At 53.9% G+C, this 24,112-nt stretch overlaps 2 protein-coding genes across 2 annotated transcripts in view; both read left to right on the top strand.

The window, feature by feature from the left end:
* The window catches only part of PCNT (pericentrin), a 64,922-nt gene extending 61,256 nt beyond the window's left edge, over nucleotides 1–3,666 (top strand). The window contains exons 28-31 of the mRNA XM_064477240.1: nucleotides 198–393; nucleotides 1,374–1,596; nucleotides 1,830–1,980; nucleotides 2,995–3,666. Coding sequence (XP_064333310.1) covers nucleotides 198–393; nucleotides 1,374–1,596; nucleotides 1,830–1,980; nucleotides 2,995–3,666 — 1,242 coding nt within the window. The remainder of the gene's footprint in view (nucleotides 1–197; nucleotides 394–1,373; nucleotides 1,597–1,829; nucleotides 1,981–2,994) is intronic.
* A 356-nt stretch (nucleotides 3,667–4,022) lies between these two features.
* On the top strand, nucleotides 4,023–19,355 carry LOC135318713 (pericentrin-like). Its single transcript, XM_064476824.1, has 9 exons — nucleotides 4,023–7,479; nucleotides 8,207–8,309; nucleotides 9,021–9,179; nucleotides 13,525–13,620; nucleotides 14,284–14,516; nucleotides 15,611–15,684; nucleotides 16,584–16,707; nucleotides 18,402–18,505; nucleotides 18,921–19,355. The coding sequence occupies exons 1-9, from the start codon at nucleotides 7,355–7,357 to the stop codon at nucleotides 18,962–18,964; spliced, it is 1,062 nt and encodes a 353-aa protein (XP_064332894.1). The 5' UTR covers nucleotides 4,023–7,354; the 3' UTR covers nucleotides 18,965–19,355.
* The last annotated feature ends 4,757 nt before the right edge of the window (nucleotides 19,356–24,112 follow it).

Raw genomic sequence — 24,112 nt, forward strand, 5'->3', positions numbered from 1 at the left:
CACACATGTCTTCCTGCGAGCCTGCTCTTGCCCTGGTCGAGGACTAGACTGAGACCCGTGAGCTGTGGCAGTGATGCTGGGAGCTTGAGTTTGCAGAGCAGGGGCTGCTCTTGCCTGGCCCCGCAGCCCTTGGGACCTCCTTCTCCTGCCATGTCTGTGATGTCCCCTGACCGCTCCCCTCCCCGCCCCATCTGCAGGGGGGGCTGCAGGAGAAGTCCTTGGAGCACCTTCACCTGTCGGACAGGAGCCGCCTGCTGTCAGAGATCCAGGCTCTGCGCGCCCAGCTGCGGATGACGCACCTGCAGAACCAAGAGAAGCTGCAGCAGCTGTGCGTGGCACTGACCAACACAGAGGCCCGCGGGAGCCGGCGGGAGCACCAGCTGCGGAGGCAGGGTGCGCGCGGCCCTCGGGCTCCCTAGGCCCCAGAGCACAGGACACGTGCCGATCAGGGCCGGCGCTGGGGGCGCCACAGGGCCACTTGCATGAGGGTCTCAAGCTCACATGAGGCTTGAGGGTCCTGTTGCAAGTTTCTGCGTTTTATTTAGACTCTGGGGTTTTCACACAGACACGTCTGTGAGCAGAGAGTACTTTACTTTATTCTTCTTCCCCGTCTACTTCCCGTTCTCGTCACTGCTCGCGGGGCTCCCGAGTGCTGGGTGACAGGCCGTTTCTGTCCTGGGGCGGCCTGCGTTCCAGCCACGACCCCAGCCTGGAGCCTCATGCTGCATGTTTCTGGGCTTGATTTGCTAGTCTTTGGCATTTTGTTCATGGCGGTCCTGGTTTTGGTGTCAGGGGGATGCCAGCCTCCTGGAGGACCCGTGTCTCTGCCCCTGTGTTCTCCACAGGACTCTGTAAAAATGGGATTATTTCCTCCTTGGTTTTGGGAGAGTTCTCCAGTGAAGCCTGGTGGGAGGCAGGCAATGTAGGAGTGGTGGGTAAGGTGGGTTTCGGGGTGACTACAGGGATGGTTGCATCTGTTCTCCGTGCACCAGGCAGGGTTGGGTCTGAGCAGCCTTTCCTGGTCAGGTCCTTTTCGGCCCACCTCCAAACTCTGCCTCTGGGAGACCACACCCGGGGGGCTGCGTTGCACCTGCAAGGCCTGCGAGGCTGGAGGATGTCCTGCCCACTCTCTGCCCCTGTGTCTCTTTGCTCCTCACCAGCCACGAGGGCAAGGCTTACGGGGGTGTGAGCAGAGGGCGTGTGTCCCACATGTCCTCTCTCAGCAGAATCAACGCTTCTGGGTCATGGAAACTTCATGGTCTCCCGAAATGATTACATCCTGTCCCCTTGGTCTGCTTTTAATTTTGTTAAGTCATTTGCAGCTCACTGTGGCCTCCTGAATAATGATGTTTCACATTTAATCTCTTTTTCAGTTGAGTTACTGGCCTATAAGGTTGAGCAGGAAAAGTGTATAGCGAGCGATCTGCAGAAAACCCTGAACGAAGAGCAGGAGAAAGCAAATCATGTTCGGAAGCTGCTGGTGGTGGAACAGAGTGCGGTCAGGGACCTAAAGTCCGAGCTGTGCGAGTGCAAACAGGACAACGAAAGGCTGCTACGGTCCCTCAACGATGTGCAGAAGGAGGTCCTCCAGCTGAGGTGTGTCCACACTGACTGGCCTGCCCTCGCCACCTCTACCCACCCTGGCTTCCACTCCTCAGGAGGAGCAGTGGAACTCGCATGGCTCCTGCCGTGTTTGGAGGGGACCATTCTGTTCCCACGTGCTCGTGGAGGGCTGAGCACTTGGGCCAGGAGGTGGCAGGGCCTGCCTTCCCTGCCTGAGAGCTTCGGGTGCTGGCGCATGTCCCTCTGAGAGTGCTGTCCCCACACAGGTCGGTGCTGGACAGTAAGGAGAAGGACCTGGCGAACGCACTGCAGCAGCTGGAGGGCGAGCGGGTGAAGGGGCAGGCCCTGCAGAGCCGGCTGGAGGAGGAGCGGCTGCAGTACCTGCAGAGGGAGGGCCAGAGCGCCAAGACCCTGGAGGTGAGGCTTGCAGCCAGTGGTCCTGCCCGTGGATGAGGCTTCGGGGTGGTGAGGGGGCCACACCTTCAGGTCACAGAGTGTCTCTTTGGTGACGGACGGCATGGCTGCTCACAGTTCCCACCACCTCCGCACATTTGCTTCTGCAAGGTGGACGCAGCATCAGAGCATTGTGGCAGAGGCTGTGTGTGCGGCGGTGCCTTGTGTGCAGTGGTGCCTTGTGTGGCAGCCATAGTGGCCATATCTGGTGGTCTTTTATGGTCCTGGACAAGCTGACCACCGTCAGTGGTTAGGGCGAGGCTGCCGTTTACCAGCACAGAGCTGCGGTTGACACAGGGGGGCGAGTATGACTGAGTCCTGGGTGTTGTGGCTGAGGGCAGGGAGATGAACCCGGACGTGTACGCTGCTGTCAGAAGTGCCTTGACCGCAAACAAGGCAGGCAGAGTCACAGGAGGAGCCACACACATACTCTGTCGGTGTCGCGATACCATGTACACATATACACTGCTATGTGGAGAGAGCTGATGGCTACTCTGAAGCTTTATTAAGTTGCACGGTCTTATATAGCAAAGAAGAATGACAAAGGAAATAGTTGACAGGCAGCGTCTGGCTCAAGGTCAGAAGACCCTTTGTTTTGGTAAATCATGTTCATGTTGGCACCAGTGAGCCTTACAGCTTATCAGGGCGGAATGTATGAGAAACGGCTGCTTTACAACGTTCTTCTTGGACTCAGGCGGCTGTTCCTGTTTTAGGTTGCCCTCCCTCTGGGGATCTTACCCATCCTTGGCTAACCAGCCTTCTCACCTCTGAGTCTGCAGCTTTTTAGAATTTGTTTACCATTCCGGCCCTTGGTTCCCACAGTCGGGGGCCAACACACTCCTCTCAGCCACCCAAGGGATCACGTCCAAACGTTTACCTGCTGGGTTGGGGGCACAAACAGACGTGGGCAGGAAAACTGTTTAGACACTTTTGCCCTTGATTTAATTCTTCTGATCTGTCTTTCCGTGCATGACACAGGAGCTAAGAACGTCTTTGGAGAAGCAGTTTGCTCATAGTAACCAGCTGTGTGTCGCCCTGGAGCACGAGCAGACGGCAAAGGACAACCTCCGGAAGGAGCTGCAGATCGAGACCTCGCGCTGCGAGGCGCTGCTGGCCCAGGAGCGCGGCCACCTCTCTGAGCTGCAGCGGAGCCTGGAGGCCGAGCAGGGCCGGGCACGGGAGTTGTCGGAGGCCTTGCACCATGAGCGCCTCTTGACCGAACGGCTGAGCCGGCGGGCGCAGGAGAAGCAGGCGCACCAGGCGCTGCTGCAGAAGCTGAAGAGCCAGGGGGCCCGCGTGCGGGAGCTGGAGGTGGCGCTGGACACAGCCCGGCGGCGGGCCAAGGAGGCCGAGAGGGAGCAGGAGGTAAGTGCCGTGCCGAGGCCCACCGTGGAGGCCCTGCAGACCCTGGAGAGAGAGCGGGAGAGGCCTGCGCGGGGCCAGGCAGAGTTAGAGCAGCCGCACGCGGGACGGGCAGAGCAGGAAGGACGCAAGGCCGCGAGGACAGGAGCGGAGCTGAGGCCCAGCAGAGCGGACGCGCACAAGTGGAGGAGGTGGCAGAGAGACAAGGAGACGCTGGTGAGCCCGCTGCGGCCTGGGGGCCTGTCCTGGTGTCCGTGCATCCCTCCTCAGAACACGGCCGCTTTGTAGCAGGTTGGAGGTCGGGAAGTGTGTGAGTGCCGTCTTTGCTTTTCAAGTGGGTTTGGGTGCTCAGGGCCCTGGCAGCTTCATGAGCACCTGAGGATGGCCTTCCCATCCCTGCAGTGAGGCCCCTGGGAATTTGGTCAGGGTTGCGTGGATCTGTGGTTCTCTTTGGGGAGTACCATCCCCTTAACAACGTTAGGTCTTCTTGTCCGCGAAGTTGGAAGTTCTCTCCGTTTATTTAGGTTTTCTTTAATTTCTTTCAAAGATGTTTTGGTCCTTTCAGGTGATAAGCTTTGTATTTCTTTTGTTAAATTTATTCATAAATATTACTTTTTGATGCTGTTACATATTTAGTTGATTTTGCTTTCACTTTCAGATAGTTGTTTGCTAGCGTGTAACAAATACAGGTGGTTTTTATACCTTCATCTTGCGTCCTGCAGCCTTGCTGAACTGGTTTGTTAGTTCTGGTTTTTTTAATGGGTTCTTTGGAATTTTTCATGTCAAAGAGTACGTTATTTGCGAATAGACAGTTTCACTTGCTCCTTTCCAACCAGGGTTCCCTTCTCTCGTCGCCTTGCCGACGCCTGGCTGGGACGCCCGGTGCACCATGAGCCAGGCTGAGGGCAGCGTCCAGCCCGATTCCTGAAATTAGGGAGCAGCCGGTCTGCTGGCGCCGAGTTTGATGGCAGCTGTGGGACTGTGGACACCTTCAGCAGGGGAATGCCCGTCTGTTCTGGTTTATGCGGTCTTTCCTATCTTTATTTCCAATCATGAGAGGGCACTGGATTTGGTTTTTCAGTTTTTCTTGAGATCTGTGGTTTTGTCCTGTTGCTACGATACCTGGTGCTGCTCTCACATGTCGAGACATCCTTGCCTTCTCGGGAGGCTCCCACTTGAGTTTGGTGTAGGTTCTTTTCTCCCGGTGTTGGATTCAGTTTGCTGGTATTTTATTAAGGATTTTATTGTATTTTGCATTTATATGTGGAAGGGGTATTGTTCTATAGTCTTTTGTGATGCTTTGGGGTTTTTTTGGCTTTGGTTTTGGCTCTTTTGTTGTTGTTGTTGTTAGGATGATTTTGACCTTGCAGGATGGGCTTGGAAATGTTCCCTCCTTTATTTTTTGGGTGGGCCTTAATTTTAAACATATTTTATGTCAATAGAAGCCTTTATTTCTAAGGGAAGTATATCTTCTGTCTTCTCATGAATTGACATTTTGCTCTCTTTAAAAATATTATTTTAAAACTTCAAAAAACACACCTTTATTATTTCTGTGTTTTGTGAAATTATAAAAAGCTTTTAATACGCACAATGAAAACCAATGGCCCAGTCTTTTTAATGGCTAGCCTGCCGTGAAATGGTTGAGAAATGAATATTCATTATTATTCATACACACCACCAAGTTCACCGGTGTAAACTGCACAATTCAGTGGCTTTTGCTGTATTCAAAGCGTTGAGCAGCCGTCACTATGATCAGTTTCAGAACATGCTCGTCCCCCAGATGGAGCCCTGCACCTGTGCGGCCCTCCTAGCCCCTGGCACCACCCGCCTACTTCCCGCCCCTGTGGGTCTGCTCTTCTGGATGTTTCTCATCACTGGGCCCCTACGGGGGGCGGGGGGCTTCTGTTTCTGGCTTATGTCGTGGTGTTTTCAGGGTTCACTCACCTTGGGGCGCATTGGCGACCGTCTGTGATTTATGTGCTGTTAAGCAGCCCTCAGAGGAGCTGGAGAGCTTGGGTGTGGAGGAGTCTTTGTGGGGGCAGAGCGTGGCCGGGAGGTGTCCCCAGTGTTACAGGACGGAGGGGGAGGAGGCGGGCGGGCCTGGCCCCCAGGGCCCCCAGGGCGTGTTCCGGGTTTTGGGTGTGGGAAGAGGGCTTTATAGTTTTCACGAGCGTCCCAGAGGGTGCCCCAAACCACATGTAGAGTCTTCTGCCAAACCGTTTTATTCAATTTTAGGGGGTTTTTTTGGCTTTTGTTTTTGTAAAACTATGTGATAACATAGTTGCTTGAAAAAATTAATACAAAGTGTCTTCTAAGTGAAACCAGTAACTGTCCTTCACGATGCACCTCAGGGTGTGTCTTTAAGCGACATGGTCCTTTCGGTGCATTTCCGCTGTGGATGGTTAACTTGATCTGGACTGTTGGGGTCTTTCTCTGGCCACAGAGGCCAGGCCTCTCAGAGTTATGTAAGGCCAGTTTCATCTTTTCTAATGGAAATAAGCTGTCGGTCCCTCGGTTTGTTACTTTGCTCATCTGGAAAATGGATAAGTGAGGGTCCCAGTTTCTCCACGGGGCTCAAGCACTGACTGGGACGATGCGGGAAAGGGCAGGTCTGAGCTGCACATGTGGCGGCTGGAGGAGCTTGGCTGGAAGCCGGCAGGGTCTGCCTGCTGGCCTGTAGCGGGCTCCCTGCCCAGCCTGCCCTGTCCTGTCCTGCCCTGTCCTGCTCGGTCCTGTCCTGCCCTACCCTGCCCTGTCCTGTCTTGTCCTGCCCTGTCCTGCCCTGTACTGCCCTGTCCTGCCTTGTCCTGCCCTGCCCAGTCGTGTCCTGTCCTGTCCTGCCTTGTCCTGTCCTGTCCTGTCCTGTCCTGTCCTGTCCTGCCTGGTCCTGTCCTGCCTTGTCCTGCCCTGTCCTGTCCTGCCCTGTCCTGCCTGGTCCTGTCCTGTCTTGTCCTGTCCTGCCCGGTCCTGCCCTCCTGTCCTGCCCAGTCGTGTCCTATCCTGTCCTGCCTTGTCCTGCCCTGCCCAGTTGTGTCCTTTCCTGCCGTGCCCTGCCCTGCCCTGTCCTGCCTTGTCCTGCCCTGCCCAGTCGTGTCCTGTCCTGTCCTGCCCTGTCCTGTCTTGTCCTGCCCTGCCCAGTCGTGTCCTGTGCTGTCCTGCCTGGTCCTGCCCTGTCCTGTCCTGCCCTGTCCTGCCCTGTCCTGCCTTGTCCTGCCTGGTCCTGTCCTGCCTTGTCCTGCTCTGTCCTGCCCTGTCCTGTCCTGCTCAGTCCTGCCCATCGTCTCCATCCCACCCCAGCCCTCCTCCCCTGTGAGTGGCCCCAATGCTCTCCATGCCTCAGCTGTCTTCAGCATACTTCTCAGTCCATGGACTGGTTTCTTTGGGTGATCTGCCATCTGCCCCACAGAGACTCGGGTCCTGGATGTGGGGCAGGGAGCGGTGCCTGGCTGGCGGGCTCTCCAGCACCTCCACAGTGGAGGGATCTCACGAGGGAGTTGTTTCCACCTGGTGAGGTTGGGCTTGGAGGCCAGAGGGCCTCCCAGGACTTGGGCTGCACGGTGCTGGGTGTGTGCGTTCACATGCGCAGCGCACTGTGTTGCGGGAATGTGTTGAGATGGAGGGACCAGAACTCGGGCTGTGAATCGTCCTCACGTTTGTGTCCTCGTCCCAGGTCCCTCCTCTGTCCCCTGGTGCTCACCTTGGGCCTGGCAAAAGCTTAATGGTTCTCAGAAAGGAAGGGGACCCTGCAGTGTGGCTCCACCATCTGAGGGGTCGCACCGGCCGAGAGCATGTCGAGGGGGTGTGTCGAGGTCTCTGCCCCAGGATATGTGGGTGATGTCTCTTCGGTTTTCTCGGTCACCCTCAGCGGGAATTGGAGCTGCAGCACCAGCGAGACGAGCACAAGATCCAGCAGCTGCAGCGGACACTGAGGGAGCAGCAGGCAGGGGCGCGGCCCTGCCCCACGGAGGCGGCGGGGATGGCCGAGACTGAGGCGGAGGCCGAGCGCCTGCGGGAGCAGCAGCTGGGCCTGGAGAAGGTGCGGCAGCAGCTGCTCTGCGCGGCTGGGCTCCTGACCAGCTTCATCAACCAGATGGTGGACAGGTGGGCCTCCCGGGACCATGATGGCGGGTCAGCGCCGCTGATGTCAGGAAGAAGCCCGGCTTCGGGGCGTGTCTTTGATTTCAGATCCGTGTTTCCGTAAAATGGACTCCATTCTCTGCCCGCGTGTGAGGGTGAACTCGGGGAAGATGCTGATGAAACTGTGTCTCTTGCATTCTAGTGTAACAGGAAACACAGGTTCCTTTCAGAGCAGTTCTCCCCTGCCCTTTACCACTGCTCACCGCCCAGAGGGTCCAGTCCAAGGCCAGCCCCACCCCTCTGCCCAAGCCACTAGGTTGAGGTGGCGCCCGTGTCTGCGCCCCAGGGGGACGCGTCTGCCTGGGTGAGGAGCCGAGACCCTGCCGTTTGGCATGGACAGAAATTACTCACGATAGCATTCGTTCTGTGTGCCCTTTTCTGGGCACACGGACACTCAGCTAGCACGGCTCTCCAGTCTGCACTGGGTTTGGTTAATGAAGCAGTGAAGCCTCGCCTTGGGCGGCATTTTGGTAACAGACGCAGAGTCATGCAGAGAGCTGTGGTGGTGGTGGGGGGGCACACTGAGGAAGCCCTGGGGTCGGCGGTCAGCCTCTGGAGGTTTCTGGGCTCACCAGACTGCCTACCCCGGGACCACCTGCCCCTCGGTGCCGCCATCACTTGGAGGGCCTGCTGGGTGCCCGCCTGTTGGCTGGACCCGTGTGCCCCTCGTGAGTGTCATGTGCTTCCCCAGGACCATCAGTGACTGGACGTCGTCGAACGAGAAGGCGGTGGCGTCTTTGCTGCACACGCTGGAGACACTGAAGTCTGAACTGGGTGCATCCAGCTCCTGCCGGGTGAGTCCAGTTTTCTTGTTCATTGTCGCCCACCTGCTTGCCTGCCCGCCTTGGAGCCTGCCTCTTCTGTGGTTTGCCTCCGGGGGGGCCACTCAGTGCACTGTCGAGACCCTGGGCTGGAAACCAGCTGCCCGTCTGCTGCGTCCGGAGGGCTTTGGGTCTTGGCTACTGCTGTGAGTGCCCGATAAGCAGCGGGCAGTGGGGCGTGGAGCCCGCTCTCCCTCTGACCCACCTGCGTGCACAGAGCACCCTCAGATGGCCTGGTGCGTCTTGCCCTCCTGTCTGGTGGGTTCCAGTGCCTCCTCAGTGTCCCACGCCTGCCGGGGGCTGACCAGAGGGAATGGGCCTGTCCCGGGGGACCCTCGGGGAGGGACACGCTCTTGCCGGCCACCTGTCACATACAGCCTCTGCCAGCAGTGCTTTTGGAACAAAGAAAGAGGGCCGTTTTGTAACAGGCGTACTTTGTTCACGCGGCCCAGTTTTGTGCAGAGTTTATTTCATAGAGGATTGAGAAGAAATGTGGTTTGGTGGTTTGATGGTTTTTATTATTTCACGTCCCCTAGGTGGACTCTGCCTAGCCCCACAAGCTCCCACCAAGCCCAAACATGTTTAAAATTATAATCCCTGAAAATAGCCAACAGTAAAAGCCATGAATAACGTGCGTGCCTTTTAAAAGAGAATCCTCATACATGGAGTTTTTTTCTCCTTAAGAAGAAAACAGCGGCAGAGCTGCAGGTCCAGCTGGTGGACGTCCTGCTGAAGGACAATGAGTCCCTGACCAGAGCTCTCAGCGCGGTGACCCGGGAGAAGGCAGAGCTGCACCGGGCACTGTCCCAGCTGGAGAGGCCCCCCCGGGGCTGTGCGCGCAAGGTACGGGTGCCGGGCCCGCTGGCCGCGGCCGGGTTTTATGCTGTGTTCGGACTCTCATGAGTGACCCTTGCCCTGAGACAGTGCTCGATACTTGCTCATGAGAGGAAACTTTGACTAGGAATTGAATAAGCTGATGAAATGAGAGTTTTGTTTGACCTTCACCTAATGAAAACAATTACAATTTTCCTGGTTGTGTATTTTGATAGACATTTTCTCTGGAATGTCTCAATTTTTCTATTTATATTCAGCCTTTTTGTTTGTGAATTGCTCTTTTTTTTTTTTAATGAAATCTTTTAAAACTTGTTTTTAAATTTACATCCAGTTAAACCTGCCTCTTGCTGGCACGATGGTGTTTGAGCTTTGCTCACCGTGAAGCCACCATGCTGGCAGAGCATGCGAGGCGGTCCCGCCCGGCCCCCAGCCTCCGGCTCCCGGCGCCCCCATGCTCTGCTGCCGGTTTTCCTGAACGTCTGTGAGTGGGACCACAGGGCTGGGGCCTAGGGGCCTCTTCACTTCTCTGTAAAGCATTTGAGGTCCATGGGGGGCCGTGGGCCACGGCTCAGACCTGTTCTTTGTCACATGGCTCCACCTGGCACGGATGCACCCAGCTTACGAGGGGCCCTCTGTAAACATCTGTGTAGGCGCACTGCTGTGTGGACGGAGGGTTCTTTTCTCTGGGTAAAGGCCCAGCAGTGGGCTCCCTGGGTCTGGCGGCAACTTGTGTGAACTTCCCGCCTTTGACACTACTGGTGATTTCCAGAATGGCGGCACCGGTTTGATGAGTGTTCTGGCTACTCCACACCTTTGTGTTGGTGGCGTTTCCCCTTGTTACGTCAGCATTCCGATAGGTGTGAAGTAGCTTCTTACGTCTTCCTTGGTGAAGTGCCCATTGACGTCTCCTGCCTTTCCTTACGTTGGATCATTTGTGTTCTCATTGCTGAGTTTGGGAGCTCCTTAAATAGCCTGGGCGTGACTCCCTCCTCAGACCTGCAGATGCTTCTTTCCGGGTCTGCGCTGTCCTGTCTGTGCAGGACCCTTTGCAAAACAGAAGGTTTTAATTTTGATGGTGTCGTACGTATCAGCTTGTTCTTGGCTCGTGCCTGGAGTTTTACAGTTTTACTTTTTACTTTACGATCTGCGTTGGGTTAGTTTTTGTAGTGGCCTGAGGGGTGGGTTGAGGCCCGTTTTCATGCACTTTGGTCTCCAGTTACTCCTACATGCTTCATCGACCAGATGGTCCTCCCCTCCTGAACTGTCTCTACCTGCGTCAGAAGTCACCGGTTGGTGCACGTGTCTGTGTCTGGATCCTCTGTTCTGTTGCACTGATCCGTACGTCTGTCCTCCACCAGCTGCCTGATTGACATAGATTTATGGACATGTTGGGGTCCAGCAGAGCTCTGGTTTTTTCTTCTTTTTCAAATTGTTTGGCTTGGCTATTGTAGTCTGTCTGTACTTCAGCATGAATTTTAGGATCTTGCTGGTTACTCTGGGATTGCATTAAGTCTGTAGATCGATGTGGGGAGGACTGGGAAGGAGAAGTGGTGTGGCCACGATGGACAACAGTCTGGCAGGTCCACAGAGTTGTGGGGCTGCTGTCTCACCCCAGCCCCAACTCTGGTGTTTACTCACAAGTGAAAATACATGTGTGTCCACGTAAGACCTTGCTCATAAGCTTTCCTGTCACCGTGAGTCCTCATTCAAATGTGGGGATAACCCAAATGTCCATTAACTGAGGAGTGTATGGTAAAATACAGTATATCCATGAATGTTACTTGGCAATAAAAAGCAGTTAAGGACTGATGGATGTACAGGGTGGATGAGCCTTGGAAACGTGACAACAGTGAAGGGAGCCGGACCCCATCGACAGGAAGCGTCCAGAACAAGCAAGTCCAGACCCAGGGCCCAGGTCAGCGGCTGGCGGGAGGGGTCAGGAGTCACTGCTGGGGTGCAGCACTTTGGGTGTTGAAATTGGGTAATGGTGCTGGTTGCACAACCTGTGAACAGACTGAAAATGAGTTCAGTTTCACACTTTAAGAGGATAAATTATATGGTGTGAATTATATCTCAGTAATGCTGTTATTAAAAATTGGGGCAGGAATTGACGTCTGTAACTGTATCTAAGCTTAACTACTTGCGCCTTCTTATCCATGTGCTTGGTGTGTCGCTCCATGTAGTTGGATCTTTTAAAATTCCTTTCTTAAATGTGTTGTAGCTATTAGCCTGCAGATCCTGTAAATGTTTTGTTACATTGTTACACAAGTATTTCACTTTTGGGGGCCGTTGTAAATGGCAGTTTTCAGGTATTTGTTTTCCAGTTGTTTGTGGCTCGTGTCGGAGGTGTGACTGCTGCTCATAGGCTGAGCTTGTGTCCTGCAGCCTTGCTAGCCTCATATTTTAGTCCCCTGAGCCTTTTTGTAGGATTTTCTCCATAGACAGTCTTGTCGTATGCTCTTGAAAGGGGGTTTATGTCCTTCTTTCCAGTCTGCATACCTTTGATTTCTTTTTCATGCTGGTTGCACTGGCTGGGCCTCCCCAGGCTGGAGGGGGACATGCAGCTCCCATCCCGGGTGGAGCCTCCGTCTTCACCAAGGCGGATGCCCTTGGATCAGTTTGAAGACGCTCCTTCTGTTCCTGGTTTGCTGAGACTTTTTGTCATGATGGACATTGACATTTGTCAGGCTTTTTCTGCATCTGTCGACGTGATGATGAGGTGTTTCCTGTGGTGGGTCACGTGGAGTTTCTCGTGGCCCCAGGAAGAACCTGACTGGGTCATGATGTATTACTCTTTTTAGGTACTGCTGCGTTCGATTTGCTTACGTTCTGTCGAGGGTTTCTGTGTCTGGCTCTGTGAGGGGTGTTAGCCTGGAGGGCTTCTTCTCGTTGTCTCTGCCTGGCTTTGGCCTTCTGAAGTGAGCTGGGGCTGTTCCCTCCTTGTCTGTTTTCTGAAGGAGATTATGTAGAGCTGGTATTTGTTTCTTCCTTAAATATTGTTAAAATTCACCAGCGAGACTGGCTGCACCAGTGTTTTCTCTTTCAGAAGGAGTTTCTGGAGCTGTTGGGCAGAGGGTCCCGTAAAGGGCAGCTGAGTCCAGTTGGTCCATGGGGACGTTTGGGCCTTGTCCCTGCTGGTCTGTCAGGACCGAGAGGATAGAGTTGATGTCCTGGTGCAACTCTGGGTCTGTGTGTCTTTTCGGCTCCACCCAGTCCCACCTTGTCTGTTGTGAGGCTCTGTGGGAGGTGAAGGGGCTTCTGTGCTGGTGACGCTGGGCCCAGCCACAAGGTAGCGCCAGGGTCTGCTCCCAGACGGGACGTTTTCATCTTGACGAGAGCCCTGTCTGCGCCTCTGGAAGCTGCTCCGGGAAGTGTTTTGAGGCTCCTTGTTCAGGGCACCCTGTGTGAACTAACGCGTGGTCGCCCGAACACCCTTGTCCTTCCTGTGAAGTGTGAGGAGGCATGGGGTACGTGCTTGTGATGTGCAGCCCGAAGGCAGGTGGAATGTTTCCTTCTTTGTGTCCAAGATGACATCTGTGCTGGTGTCTCTTTCCAGAGAAGACCACGCTGTTGTTAGAACCAGGAGAGTGTGGCTGTTTCCCTCTGCCTCATCGGGGATCACCTTGCTCTGCACCTCCTTCTTCCTAGTCCTGCCCTGGAGTCGTGGCCAGCACAGCCAGGCTGCCTTGAGGCCACTGACCACATGGCCACAGTGACAGGCGGGTCCTGGCCGTCTGTGGTGGGTGGCATCCATGACCCCTCACCGTGGGTCCTTCTCTTTCTGTTGTGTGTCCCCAGGGGTGCTCTGCACAGCATGGGGTCCAGGCTGTGCCACTGATGTTGGGACACATGCCTGCTCACGCTGCCCTCTCTGCCCGGTGCCTGGCCCTTGGACGTGTGGCTGCCATGTGGGGCCCGCCCACGGGGGTCCAGGTGTGCTGCCCTCACTCAGGGGTCCAGGTGTGGGCTTCGATGGCCCTGGAGCAGAGCTGTTTGCATCTGCCAGGGGTCAGCATTTCTAGGACCAGGGAGCTCTGAGTGTTTAATAGGCTCAAGGCTTTGTATTCAGGGTGACTTCACAAATATTAGGGGTCTTGTTTTTAGTGAAAATACGCTTTCTGTGCAGCCACATTTCAGTTAGTGGTGCGCAGCAGCCCCCTGCGTGTGGGTGGTCTGGCTAGTAACCACGTAGCAGCTGGGACACCACTGAGGAGAGGCTGGCCGGGGCCAGGGCGGGAGGTGCAGCCGGCGGGGTTTGGCTCCAGGCTGGGGGCACCGCTCCGCTCTGAGCCGCTTCTCTTGAGATGCTGTCACGGGAGCAGCGGTGTGGACATGCTGTCTGTGGTCATTGCAGAGGTCAGACAGGTCTGTGTGGAGGCAGGACAGGACAGTCTCGCCCAGCTCAGCACGACCCCCAGACCCAGCTCTGCCCACGCCGGAAGTAGCCAAGGTGAGACCGAGCCTAAGTGTGGTGGGGGGTGTGCAGACTGACCACCCCTCCTCCCACGGTGTGTCCAGTCCACAGACCTACATGCCCTGTTCACAGCGGGCTGCTCTTGGGGCTGTACGTTCTGTGGGTCTGGGCAAGTGTGCGAGGACCCGTGTCCACCACAGTGTCCTGCACATGTTTTCACTGCCCGGCAGTCCCCACGCTCCCGTGGTGCTTCTGAAATCCTGGGTTAAGGGAGAAACCTGTGATGCCTCGAGTCCCCAGATGATAGTGAGACGGTCTGACCGGCAGCTCACCCTCCGCGTCTCTGACACTGAGGCACGGGCTGTGGGCCTCTCTTGAGGGAATATCTGTGTTAGGACACGGACACCCGCCTCGGCCTATAATCCAGGTTTCTGCCGGCTCCCCACGCCCCGACGCCACCCCCAGTTTGGACCTAACTTCATGGTCAGGTTTGCGGGGCCTTCGCGGGTGAAGGGACGTTGGTCTCTGTGTATTGTCTGGTAAACAGGATCGAGCCTTGAACAGCAGGGCTGTCTGTGGGTGCAGATGTCGTGTGGGCTGACTCCTGTGATCCCCGAGGAAAAAGCACCCAGCATGAGGGTGCTGTACACGCCAGAAGGTCTTGTTCTGTGCTTAAACTTCACTGTTTTTCCCTTTGAGATGGAAAAATTGTACCTGCGCTATCTGCGAGCAGAGAGCTTTAGGAAAGCCCTGATCTATCAGAAGAAGTACCTCCTGCTGCTGATCGGCGGGTTCCAGGACTCTGAGCAAGAGACGCTGTCCATGATCGCTCACTTGGGAGTGTTTCCTTCCAAAGCGGAGAAGGGTGCTGTGGCATCCCGCCCGCTCACGAAGTTCCGCACGGCCGTCCGGGTGGTGATCGCAGTCCTCAGGTATCGGAGGCACGTGCCCGTCTTCCGCGTTAGGTCGTTGTCGTCTGGGAAATGCTACAGTTGTGTTCTCCTCTGAGATGGGTGACACTTGAGGCCTTAAAGTCCATGATCCTTGTCTCCGGAAGCCACGTTGTGCAAAATTGCACCTTCTGAAATGGAGAGAGTTTTTGTGACACAAAGCCTTACCCTTAATGGGGTTCCTTGTGACAACAGGCATGTTGATCAAGTTTAAGCTGCGTTTCCTTTCGGTACACTTCAGTTTCCCTCATTTTAGTCAATCCTGTGTTACACGGTGGGGCATTGCCAAGAAGACGTGGTCCAGCAGGTGTGTGCTTGGCATGGGCACGGCCCAGCCTCCGCTGCGGACACAAAGTGTGTGGGGGACCCTCGCCCCCAAGCCCCCCGATGCAGCCCTGCCCGTCCCCGCCCTTATTTGCACAGGGCGCCATTGTGGAGTGGGGATGGGACTCCCTGGTGTGATGGGGGATTTTGACTATTTCAGAAGTAACAGTGGTGAAAATCTATTTTATTTTACAATTTTTAAATTGGTTGTTTTTCTAAAACTGTTCCACTAAGAACCGTGCAGCTGTGTCCACCCTGTGGTCCTCCAGGCCATGCTTGCCTGGCTGTAGGAAGGGGCAGCAGGACTCCCATTGCCTTATCTGGTCCACCCACCCACCCGTGGGGGTGGGAGCCACGTATACCCTCCCTCCTGGTTCTCCTGGCCTCAGGCCACCACCCACCTGCCTGTCCTTCTGTCTCTCGCTCCATCCATCCCAAACCTGCCTCCCATCTTCCCACCAGCATGGAGCAGTGGCCTTCCTGGGGCCGTGGGGCTCAGAGGCAGCTGGGCTGAGGGGGAGCCACCAGGGAGGGAACGTCGAGGAGAGGGGCCCCCACATGGCACACCTTCTGGCATCAGGAGTGAACAACTGGAGGGCCAGGGTCTCTGTTTCCCCTGCTGTCCTGAGCCCGGCAGGTGTGTTGGTGACCTGACTGTGCTCCCACACTGGGAGTCGGGTCACGTCCGGATCTGCGTGGCTCTTTTCACTTCTGTTTCGCTCTGGTTTTCAGTGTCTTTCTTTTCTTGGTAGGTTGCGCTTTTTGGTTAAGAAATGGCAACAAGTAGACGGGAGAGGAGCCGTGGTGCCTGGTTGGGCGCGCACAGGTACGTCCTCCACCCGCAGCACCTCCTCAATGCCCGTCTGACCTCAGGGCCCGGGGGGATCAGTGACGCACAGTGAGGGATCAGAAAGTCAGCCAGAGACAGGGCTTTTGAAGGGAAATGGTTTTTATCTTGGGAACGAGCACAAGTTCGTACAGTTCACGCTGGGGAATAAAAGTGGCTCAGAGGAGCGCAATGAGGATTGAAGGTAGAAATGCTAAATATATTAATAACTTATGTTCTTCAATAAAAAGTCCTTTTTCTCCAAAACTGAGTGAAATGCTGCTTCACCTGTGCACCTCTCTGTGGGGGCATCGCTGCCTCCTCTGCCTCAGCCCCATCTCGTCTCCTGTTGTCTGCCACCCCGTCACACAGGCCCCCCCCCAGGGGCAGCCTTGCACAGAGAACTTCCCACTCAGTGCAGGGCCGCACTCCTGGGCCCTGCCGACCTTCAGGGCTTCCCCACCCGTTCCAGTCAGCTTTGATGTCCATGTATGAGTCATCACACTTGAAATCACACTGCTTCATAGGCCTTCAGGGGAGTTTGCCTGCCTGCCCCTCGCCCCCCCCTCCCCTCTGGGCACCCGGTGGTCCCCAGGTTCCGCCCCTCTACTCCTCAAGGCTCCTCCCTCAGGGCACGGGGCGCTCCTCCGGGAACTGCCCACACACCAGGGGTCAGGGCCGGCCTTGTAGGAATGAAATGCAGGTGATCAAAACTCAGGTTTCTTGTAGAGGTTTTTAAAATATAACTTTTATAACAGGGACCCTTAACATGTTTTGAACTTGCCATGCACACTCTTAAAAGCTCATAAATTTAAAATTTTGGTGGGTGGGCCTTCTTACTAAGTGCATCTGGCATCTCTTTTCTCAACCCCTTTCTTGTTAAATAATTCTGGGGGAAGGACCCCCAGTGCCGCAGCGGCAGCAGTCCTCACCCGACGCCAGCGAGTCCCCACCGACCCGGGACGTGTCCTCCAGCCACGCCAGGGACCCTGTGGCAAAAGCCTCCCCACGCAGAAGGGAAAGGTGAGTTGTGGTGCCTTTGGCTGCTTTTCCAGTGCAAGAATGAACGGGGCCTCGGGTGTAGCCGTCGGTGGGAGCCCGTCTGCAGAGACAAGGCCGTCCATGGAGGTGTGTGTCCTGGGCAGTTTGTGGGGGTGCCCAGGCACACATGAACCCCCACATGTACACACATACACACGTGCAAGGCCTTAGTGTGAACTTCACATGATCTCTTTTCTTTGGAGTTTGGGATTTTATTGCACATGTGATATATCTTTAGACTTACGATCCACTTGGCAATTGAGATGTTACAGTGGTAAGGTTAAATATCCATAACGTATTTGGGGGAAAACCCATTATCAATGAAAATACAATTAAGGGGACTTGTTGGTTGGATTGTAGGATGTAATTTTGTGTAAAAATTGCTGTGAAGAAAGTCTTCCCTGATGGCTTTGATGGTCTGGGCTGTGGTTGGTGTCACTGTCACATTCTGAGGCCCTGGGGTCACGCAGTGGTCTGGTGTGGCCTGTTGTGCGGGGCTGACCCTTCACTGTCTTCATCGTGATAAGACTTCTCATCCCAGTGCAGCTCGTGGAAGACGTGACTCTTTCTCCAGGTCGAACCACGTAAATGACACGAATCACCCTACCAGAGGCTTGAATATGATGATGAGTCATTTATTTAATTCTTTCAACTCTGACTTTTCCAATATTTGGAACCTTCCCTTGAGATGAACAGAAACGCCCATTTGTCTGTGGTGTTGCACGCGCACGCAGAGGCTCCCGCCAGCGCATCGGCTCCGATCTCTGCGTGTGCTCCCCCAGGGTTCTAAAGGGAGCTTGTTGGAGGGAAATGCGTCCTCCACCTCTGCCATCAGACCAGCAGGGATGAGATGCTGGCCTCTGGTGATGGTGGGCACTCTGTACGAGCTGCGTGGTAAGAGCGAGCCAGCCTTGGGCGGCCCCTCCATGATGGGAGAAGCCGCAGCCATGGCGGCCCCGGCAGCCAGGAGCCGTCTCTGAGCAGGCCGAGGTCCCCGCTCACCGTGCGTCTCTGCTGACAGTGTCCCAGCAGAGTCTGTGCTCCTCGGGGAGATGCACATTGAAGGTGTTGGTCCCAGAGTAAGGCAGGGGCCGCAGCAGCGTGAGTCTGTTCTCTGTCTGGTTGTGGCTCCCTGGGGCCCAGGTTGGCGATTCCTTTGAAAGAACAGACGAGGCCCAGGCCTCTTTCATGTGGATGGTTAAGAACCACTCCCTGCCCTGGAGAGAAAGCGAACAGTGATGCAGACGGGGCTCCCTGGGCCCAGCTGGAGGCCAGGAGCGAGGGGCCAGGCAGTGGGACAGTTTGTGCTGGTCAGGGAGGGGCGCCGCACAGGGCACAGAGGTGTGGGTCTTAGGGACACTGGGCAGAATCCGGTGGGGGTAATAGATTCCTACTTGAAGATTTAGTGAAGTAAATATATGATAGTTTTTACTTGTTTTAACTCGAAGACGTTGTATAGAAGTTGGTTTTTAAAGCACTATGTAGCATCTTTTTAAAAAAGCCTTTCTTTTGAGGTAAATAAGAAATATGGAGGTACCAGCCACCTGCTTTTCCCCGTTTCCCCAGCGCCACTGCCGTCTGCGCTCACTGCATTCAGACCATCTGCTGAGCTCAACTCTGTTTGTTTCTTGGTGTGGTTCATCTGTATCAAGATCCATTTCATTTCTGAATTCCAGATCAGAAAGATCCCTGACTGCTTCTCAAGATCCGGAACATTCCTTGACGGAATATATTCATCATTTAGAAATGATCCAGCAAAGACTAGAAGGCGTCCCACCAGGTACTAAAAGTCCTGTTTTCTGAAGTAGTCTCACTGGTCCAGGAGTGTGCAGTGTGAGGAGGACTGCTAGTGGCCAGCTAGTTTCAGTCTGGCTGACCAGCCATCACAGGTGGGACCGGAAGATGGGTGACGAATGTCGGAGGTGCCTTCAGGACGCGCTGTGGCGGGGTTGGAGCTGCTCGGGCACCAGCCAGGTCTCTCTCTCTCTCTCTCTCTCAGCGAACGTGAAGATGGTGTTTCAGCCGGGATGGAGTTTGTCCAGTGGGTCTTAATCTTCCCTTAAACCACTGTGTGTTTTAATTGTAATTCTTATTTTTACCAAAAATAAGTTAATTCAGTGTTAGCATTTTAAAATTGGGAAATTCTTCCTAAAAGACTTCTGACAAATTGCTACCTCATTTCTATTTGTATTTAGATTCTACTTCAAAGAAACCCTGCTACCAGAAGACGAAACAGTGAATAAAATCCTTGTGGCTCCGACCTGTGATCATTCTATTTGAGGAGAAGATTTGATTTTCTGAGGAACGCTCATGTGTGGCACATGTCCGAGGCGCCAGCCCCTAGGTGTCCTCATCTTCATGCTGCTACAAAGCCAAATGGAGTATTTTCTATGTAATTTCAGTGCGTTTTAGCTTCTTGACTTGGAGGGGTTGCCACGTGCTCATGAGTGACAGGCAGCTGGCCGGTTCTGTGTCGGCAGAGCCACCCTGGCCACCTCCATGGAGGGTGAGCAGGGGGTGGCTTCCTGATGTTTATTTTCTTAAAAGTGCACTGGTGGAAACTTGGTTTAAGAACAAAAACATAAACAAAAAGAGATAATAAAATCAAAGCCTTCTTGTGTTTGTGAATAGCCCTTGTTTTTTAGTTTTATCTAGTTTCCTTTATCACTGGCAAAAAAATAAAACATAGACTTAGAATTTATATTAAACTCCTGCAAGTCAGAAATTTTCAGTGGAACTGAAAGCACTCTTCACCTGGTAAGACAAACGGCCACTTGTGCACCGGTTAATCGTGACTGGTTTATTCCGCTTTTCTGAGCTGCTGCCACCGTGTATTTACTTCTCACGCCGTGGCCTTCTGCATTTTGCTCATGCCCACTCGTGCCACGTGGTAGTATCTACTCGGCACCCTTTGCCCAAAAGTCTGCCTGCCATGTAGTATTAGTAAGTGTCTCGGTGTGTTTCTGGGACCCTTGAACATGACATTTACTCTGCTGTGCTTGGTTTTAATATTAAGCTCCTTTTTTCTAAACCACCACTTACGTATTTTGGGGAGATATTTTCTCTCAACCTACAACATGGTGCAAGTCTGCATTTTCTGCCTCGCAGTCACACTGCCGGGGTCGCTGTCTACAACCTTCCCTGTTTCCTCCGAGGCCTGCATTCTGCTGCTCGACGCTGCTGAAGCCGAAATCTTGATGGGCCTCTGGAGGAGGGACCCGAGAACTGTCCCTCACTTTCCACATCCGGAGGGATGATGACTGAGGTTGGTTGTCAAGTGTGGCAAAAACGAACTTCCACGTGCACCAGTCTCAAGCTAATAAGGGAAGGAGGGCTTATTTAAAGCCACTAGTGGACGTGACCATGACGCCAGCTCGTTACCCTGGGGGTTGATAATTAAAAAGAAAGAGACATTCCCTGGTTTTCATGGGAGAATGCGGGTCACACTTGCTGATGAGGGAAGTTCTTCACAGTAAAGCACTAGCTGACAAGCCAGAGGGGACAATACAATTAGAGAATCTCCAACTCTGCAGCCCCCGCAAAATAATCACTTCTGGTCAGGCTCAGTGGCAGGTCCTAAACTAAGGCGACGTTCGGGGGAGTGGGACTTCCAACAGCACAGGGCCTGGCAGGTCCACTGTGCCGGCGGCTCCTGCGGCATGCTCCCAGTTTACAGATGGAGGAGCAGGTGACGCGAAACCACGAGGACAGAGACAGACAGGGCCTTCTTTAAGAGACTGGCTGGATTTCACCAAATCAACAGTGTTAGAAAACAAAAGTTAGAAGCCTTGTGTTCTATGCTGAAAGAATCTAAGGAGTCAAAATCAGTGCATGTGTGAAACTTAGTTCCTAAATTGGAGGGAAACAGCTGTAAATACATTTCTGGGAGTAACTGGGTGAATCTGAACGTGTACTGAATTGTTAGGGGACGTGGTGGTCATCTTCCTGGGTGTGACGATGGCTGGGAGTGCAGCTGTCCCTGGGAGCTGTGCGCTGAACTGTAGGAAAAAGGAGCCACGACCGGAGCAACGGACTGTGAATTGTCCCGTTAGAAAAAAACACGTGCTTACATGGGTTAAGTAAACATTAGGTAGACATGCAAACTCTTCTAAAAATGTTGAATCTGGATTGAATCATAGTTCATATGCAGTTATTTTTTCAAATTTCTCATAATGAAAATGAAGAAAACACATCATAGCCAACTGAAGTCTGGCCAGGACATCTCGACCTACTACAGGGTTCTGCGCCTGCCCAGGCGCGAAAACAAACCACGCTGGGCTTTCACACCAAGGGAATTCGGTACAAAGATGATGGCCGTGGTGATGTGGAGCTGAGACGCGAGGCTGGCAGCACAGGTGGTAACCCAGAGACAGGCTGTGTCAGAAGCTGCTCTTTCCTTGGGGCTGGAGGGTCAGCAGAGTTGGTACTGGGACAGGGATAGGGTGCCTCTGGCAGGAGCCAACCCCAGAGGAGATGCATCAGCTCCTAGAGATGCTGCCTGCAGCTCCGTGGAGGGGAGAGGTGCCCTTGCCCTCCTGCCCTCCCGTGCACCAGGCCCGACGGGGGCAGGCAGGAGTCCATCTGAAGGCACGTCGGCAGATGACCCTTTGGCTACTAAGAATTTGTCCTCATCCACCTGTATTTAATCGCCAAAACACACCTGCCTGATGTGGGGCACAGATTCTTCAAAACAAAGATGCTCGAATCCTCTCCCAAGACCCACGAGGTCAGGTCTCAGTAAGGCAGGCTCTCCAGTGACCCAGACTTCTCCCTTGTTGCCGGGCCTGACGCCTTGCTAATCTGTGCAGTTAACACACCAGCACACGGGACTGTATGTGGAACGTGGATCTGCTTCTGGGAAAACCTGTGACTCTTACGGGACGAGTCCAATATTGCGCATGCGGCTGGGCTGAACTTCCCGGTGAAAGGGGCCACACTGGGAGCTCGGCGTTGGTCTCTTCAGCTGGCAGGTTAGACCTTCAGTGGCAGCAAGTGCTTAGACCAGGCTTTGGTCAGGCAGCCACCCCGTCGGGCCTGTGAACAGCCTCCAGCTCATTACGTGGACCGATCGTGCAAGAGATGCTGTCCAGCGTCAGCCTGGCTGTTTAGTACTTGCCCGGACACTCGTGGGCACCAGCGTTTATACAAAGACCATCCCACTTGGCGCCTATTCCGGTACATCTGCTCACACGTTTCCACCACAGACCTTTGTCCCCAGTTTCCAACTGTGTTCCTTCCAGGCCCTTAACCAGCCACCCAGGCCATCCACCACTGCCCGAGTGTCCGTATAGATCCTCACCTTGGGCCACTCCTTACACGCAAATAAGTGAATGACTGGGCACTCTGCCTATTGAGAGGATATGTCGTTTCAAGGCCACCCTGAGTGAGGCTGTCGTGTAGCTGCTGTCCATTTTCATTTTGAACTCACATACCAAGCCAATCTAGTATGAACCAAGCTCGAGATTTTTCCTCCTCTGTCAGCTGGTCTTCAAAGCTTCCCCACATGATCCCAGGTGAGATGAGAGAGGCCCTGACACAACAGCAGTGGATGCCGTGTGGGTCTGGGCCACGTGCTCCGAACAGTCTCACGCTCACTGGAATCTACTACTCTCCACCTTCTGATGGACTGTTGCCAGGCCAATCCGACCTCATGACTTGGCAGGTTTGGCAGAACCCACCTAACAAAGCGCTGTTTTTTTCTGCATGGTCACCTGGTGTCCCAAGGTCAGGTGTTCCACCTCTAACAGAGCACAGAAGCACACCAAGGCGGTGGTGTTTCCCCCAAAAGGTACATAACGCCCTGCTCCAAGTATCATGGTGGAACCTAGGGTCGGGCTTTGTGGATCTTCTACTGAGATGTGCCAGGAACTCCACATTGCACTGTACCCCGCCAGCAACCGCCAGTACCACCAGCTAGACCACATGGCCCAGGCAGCAGAGCTGCCTGCATCACAGCCCTGACCTACTACAGAACTCTTCTTGTTCTAGGCTCTTCTCAACCTGGCAGCCTTCCAAATCACCCAGTATTCGGGCCAGAGCAGTATCCCTAAGGTGTGGAATATGCTGCTTCCAGAACCTGAAGAGGCCCAACAGTGTCTTCCTTTCTTAATGGCTGAAGGTGCAAGACACATTAACTGTCTCCGGCTTTTGGAAGGGATGGCCTAGGGTATCACTGGACTCCTAAAAATGTAACACGTAGCAAGTCCTGGAATTTTCATAGGGTTCATCTATTATTCTCTGGAGCACCTGTGTCTTACCAAGGCCTCCACCATTGTCATCTCTTGCTCATCTGGCCAATCAACATAATGTTATTGATACAGTGGAACAATGTGATATTCTTCAAGATGGTGAAGTCTTTGGACTGAGAGAGGGCAAGAAGGGTAACACAGCCTTCATGCAAAACTGTATCTTTGTGAAATGCTTCTAATACTCTTTTCTGACAGAAAAGAGCACCCAGTCAATAGCCACCTGCCTTGTCTCTACTATCAGGGCTATTATTTGGTTGAGTTTGTAATACGCTGTCATCCTCTGATTCTTGCAGGGGTCATGCTGGTGAACTAAAGATTTTGGGGACCGCTATGCTGTATCCTTTAGATCCTTTAAAGTGGCACCAATCTCTGCCATACCCCCCAGCCCTACATGTGATACTGTTTTATGATCTTGATAGGAATAGGGCACTTTCTGAGGTTTCCACTTGGCATATTGTGACAGCTCTAAACCTACAGGTCAGGGACCCCACATGAGACTATGTCAATGCAATTACTCAGTTGGGGACAGGGGAAATGACCACCCAGCAGGTCCAGAGACCCAGTGAACCCGTAAGCTGGACCTTGGGCAGGACCCATTAATTATCTGGCCACCATATGCAGCCACTCTGACGGGGGAGCCATGGTGATGATCTGGGTGTCTGGATATCAAAATCACCCATCCTCGGCCTTTTTCAGCTGGGAGAAGCCTCAGTAGCTATCTGTTCCTCTGGGGACACCCTGTTTTATTAGCCATTTCTGCAGCTCTGCACTTATGCTTCCTTGGCTGCCACTCAGACCTTGCTGGCGATCGTAACTGTGATACTCTGACTTCTCAGTTAAGTGCTGCCCCTGGCCTCTTGTTGTAGGGCCCTACCACCCCCAGTGCTGTCGCCCAGGCAGGTACTGGAGCAGCCTCTCCTGCTGTCCACTCTTGCCTACAGAGCTGAGCCACCACTGAATCACAACACCAATGCCCCTTTCGTCAGCCTGTTTATTTGTAAATGTGTTATTTGTGCCTTTATGTGGAATACAATCATCTGGTGGGTCTTCAGGAAGCACAGAGTATTTAAATTTCAGCACAACTATATCCCTGTCTCCTTTACTCCTTTCCACGAGTCCATCCCAGCAATTTTCTCATT

This window comes from Camelus dromedarius, chromosome 2 (genome assembly GCF_036321535.1).
Source record: "Camelus dromedarius isolate mCamDro1 chromosome 2, mCamDro1.pat, whole genome shotgun sequence".
Lineage (NCBI taxonomy): Eukaryota > Metazoa > Chordata > Mammalia > Artiodactyla > Camelidae > Camelus > Camelus dromedarius.

Excerpts from the sequence above, each read along its gene's own strand:
- LOC135318713 (XM_064476824.1), top strand. The coding sequence starts at position 7,355 with ATGGCCGAGACTGAGGCGGAGGCCGAGCGCCTGCGGGAGCAGCAGCTG. Across the intron at positions 13,621-14,283 it reads CCACGCCGGAAGTAGCCAAG|ATGGAAAAATTGTACCTGCG; the intron begins GTGAGACCGAGC and ends TTTCCCTTTGAG. Across the intron at positions 15,685-16,583 it reads GCCTGGTTGGGCGCGCACAG|GACCCCCAGTGCCGCAGCGG; the intron begins GTACGTCCTCCA and ends TTCTGGGGGAAG.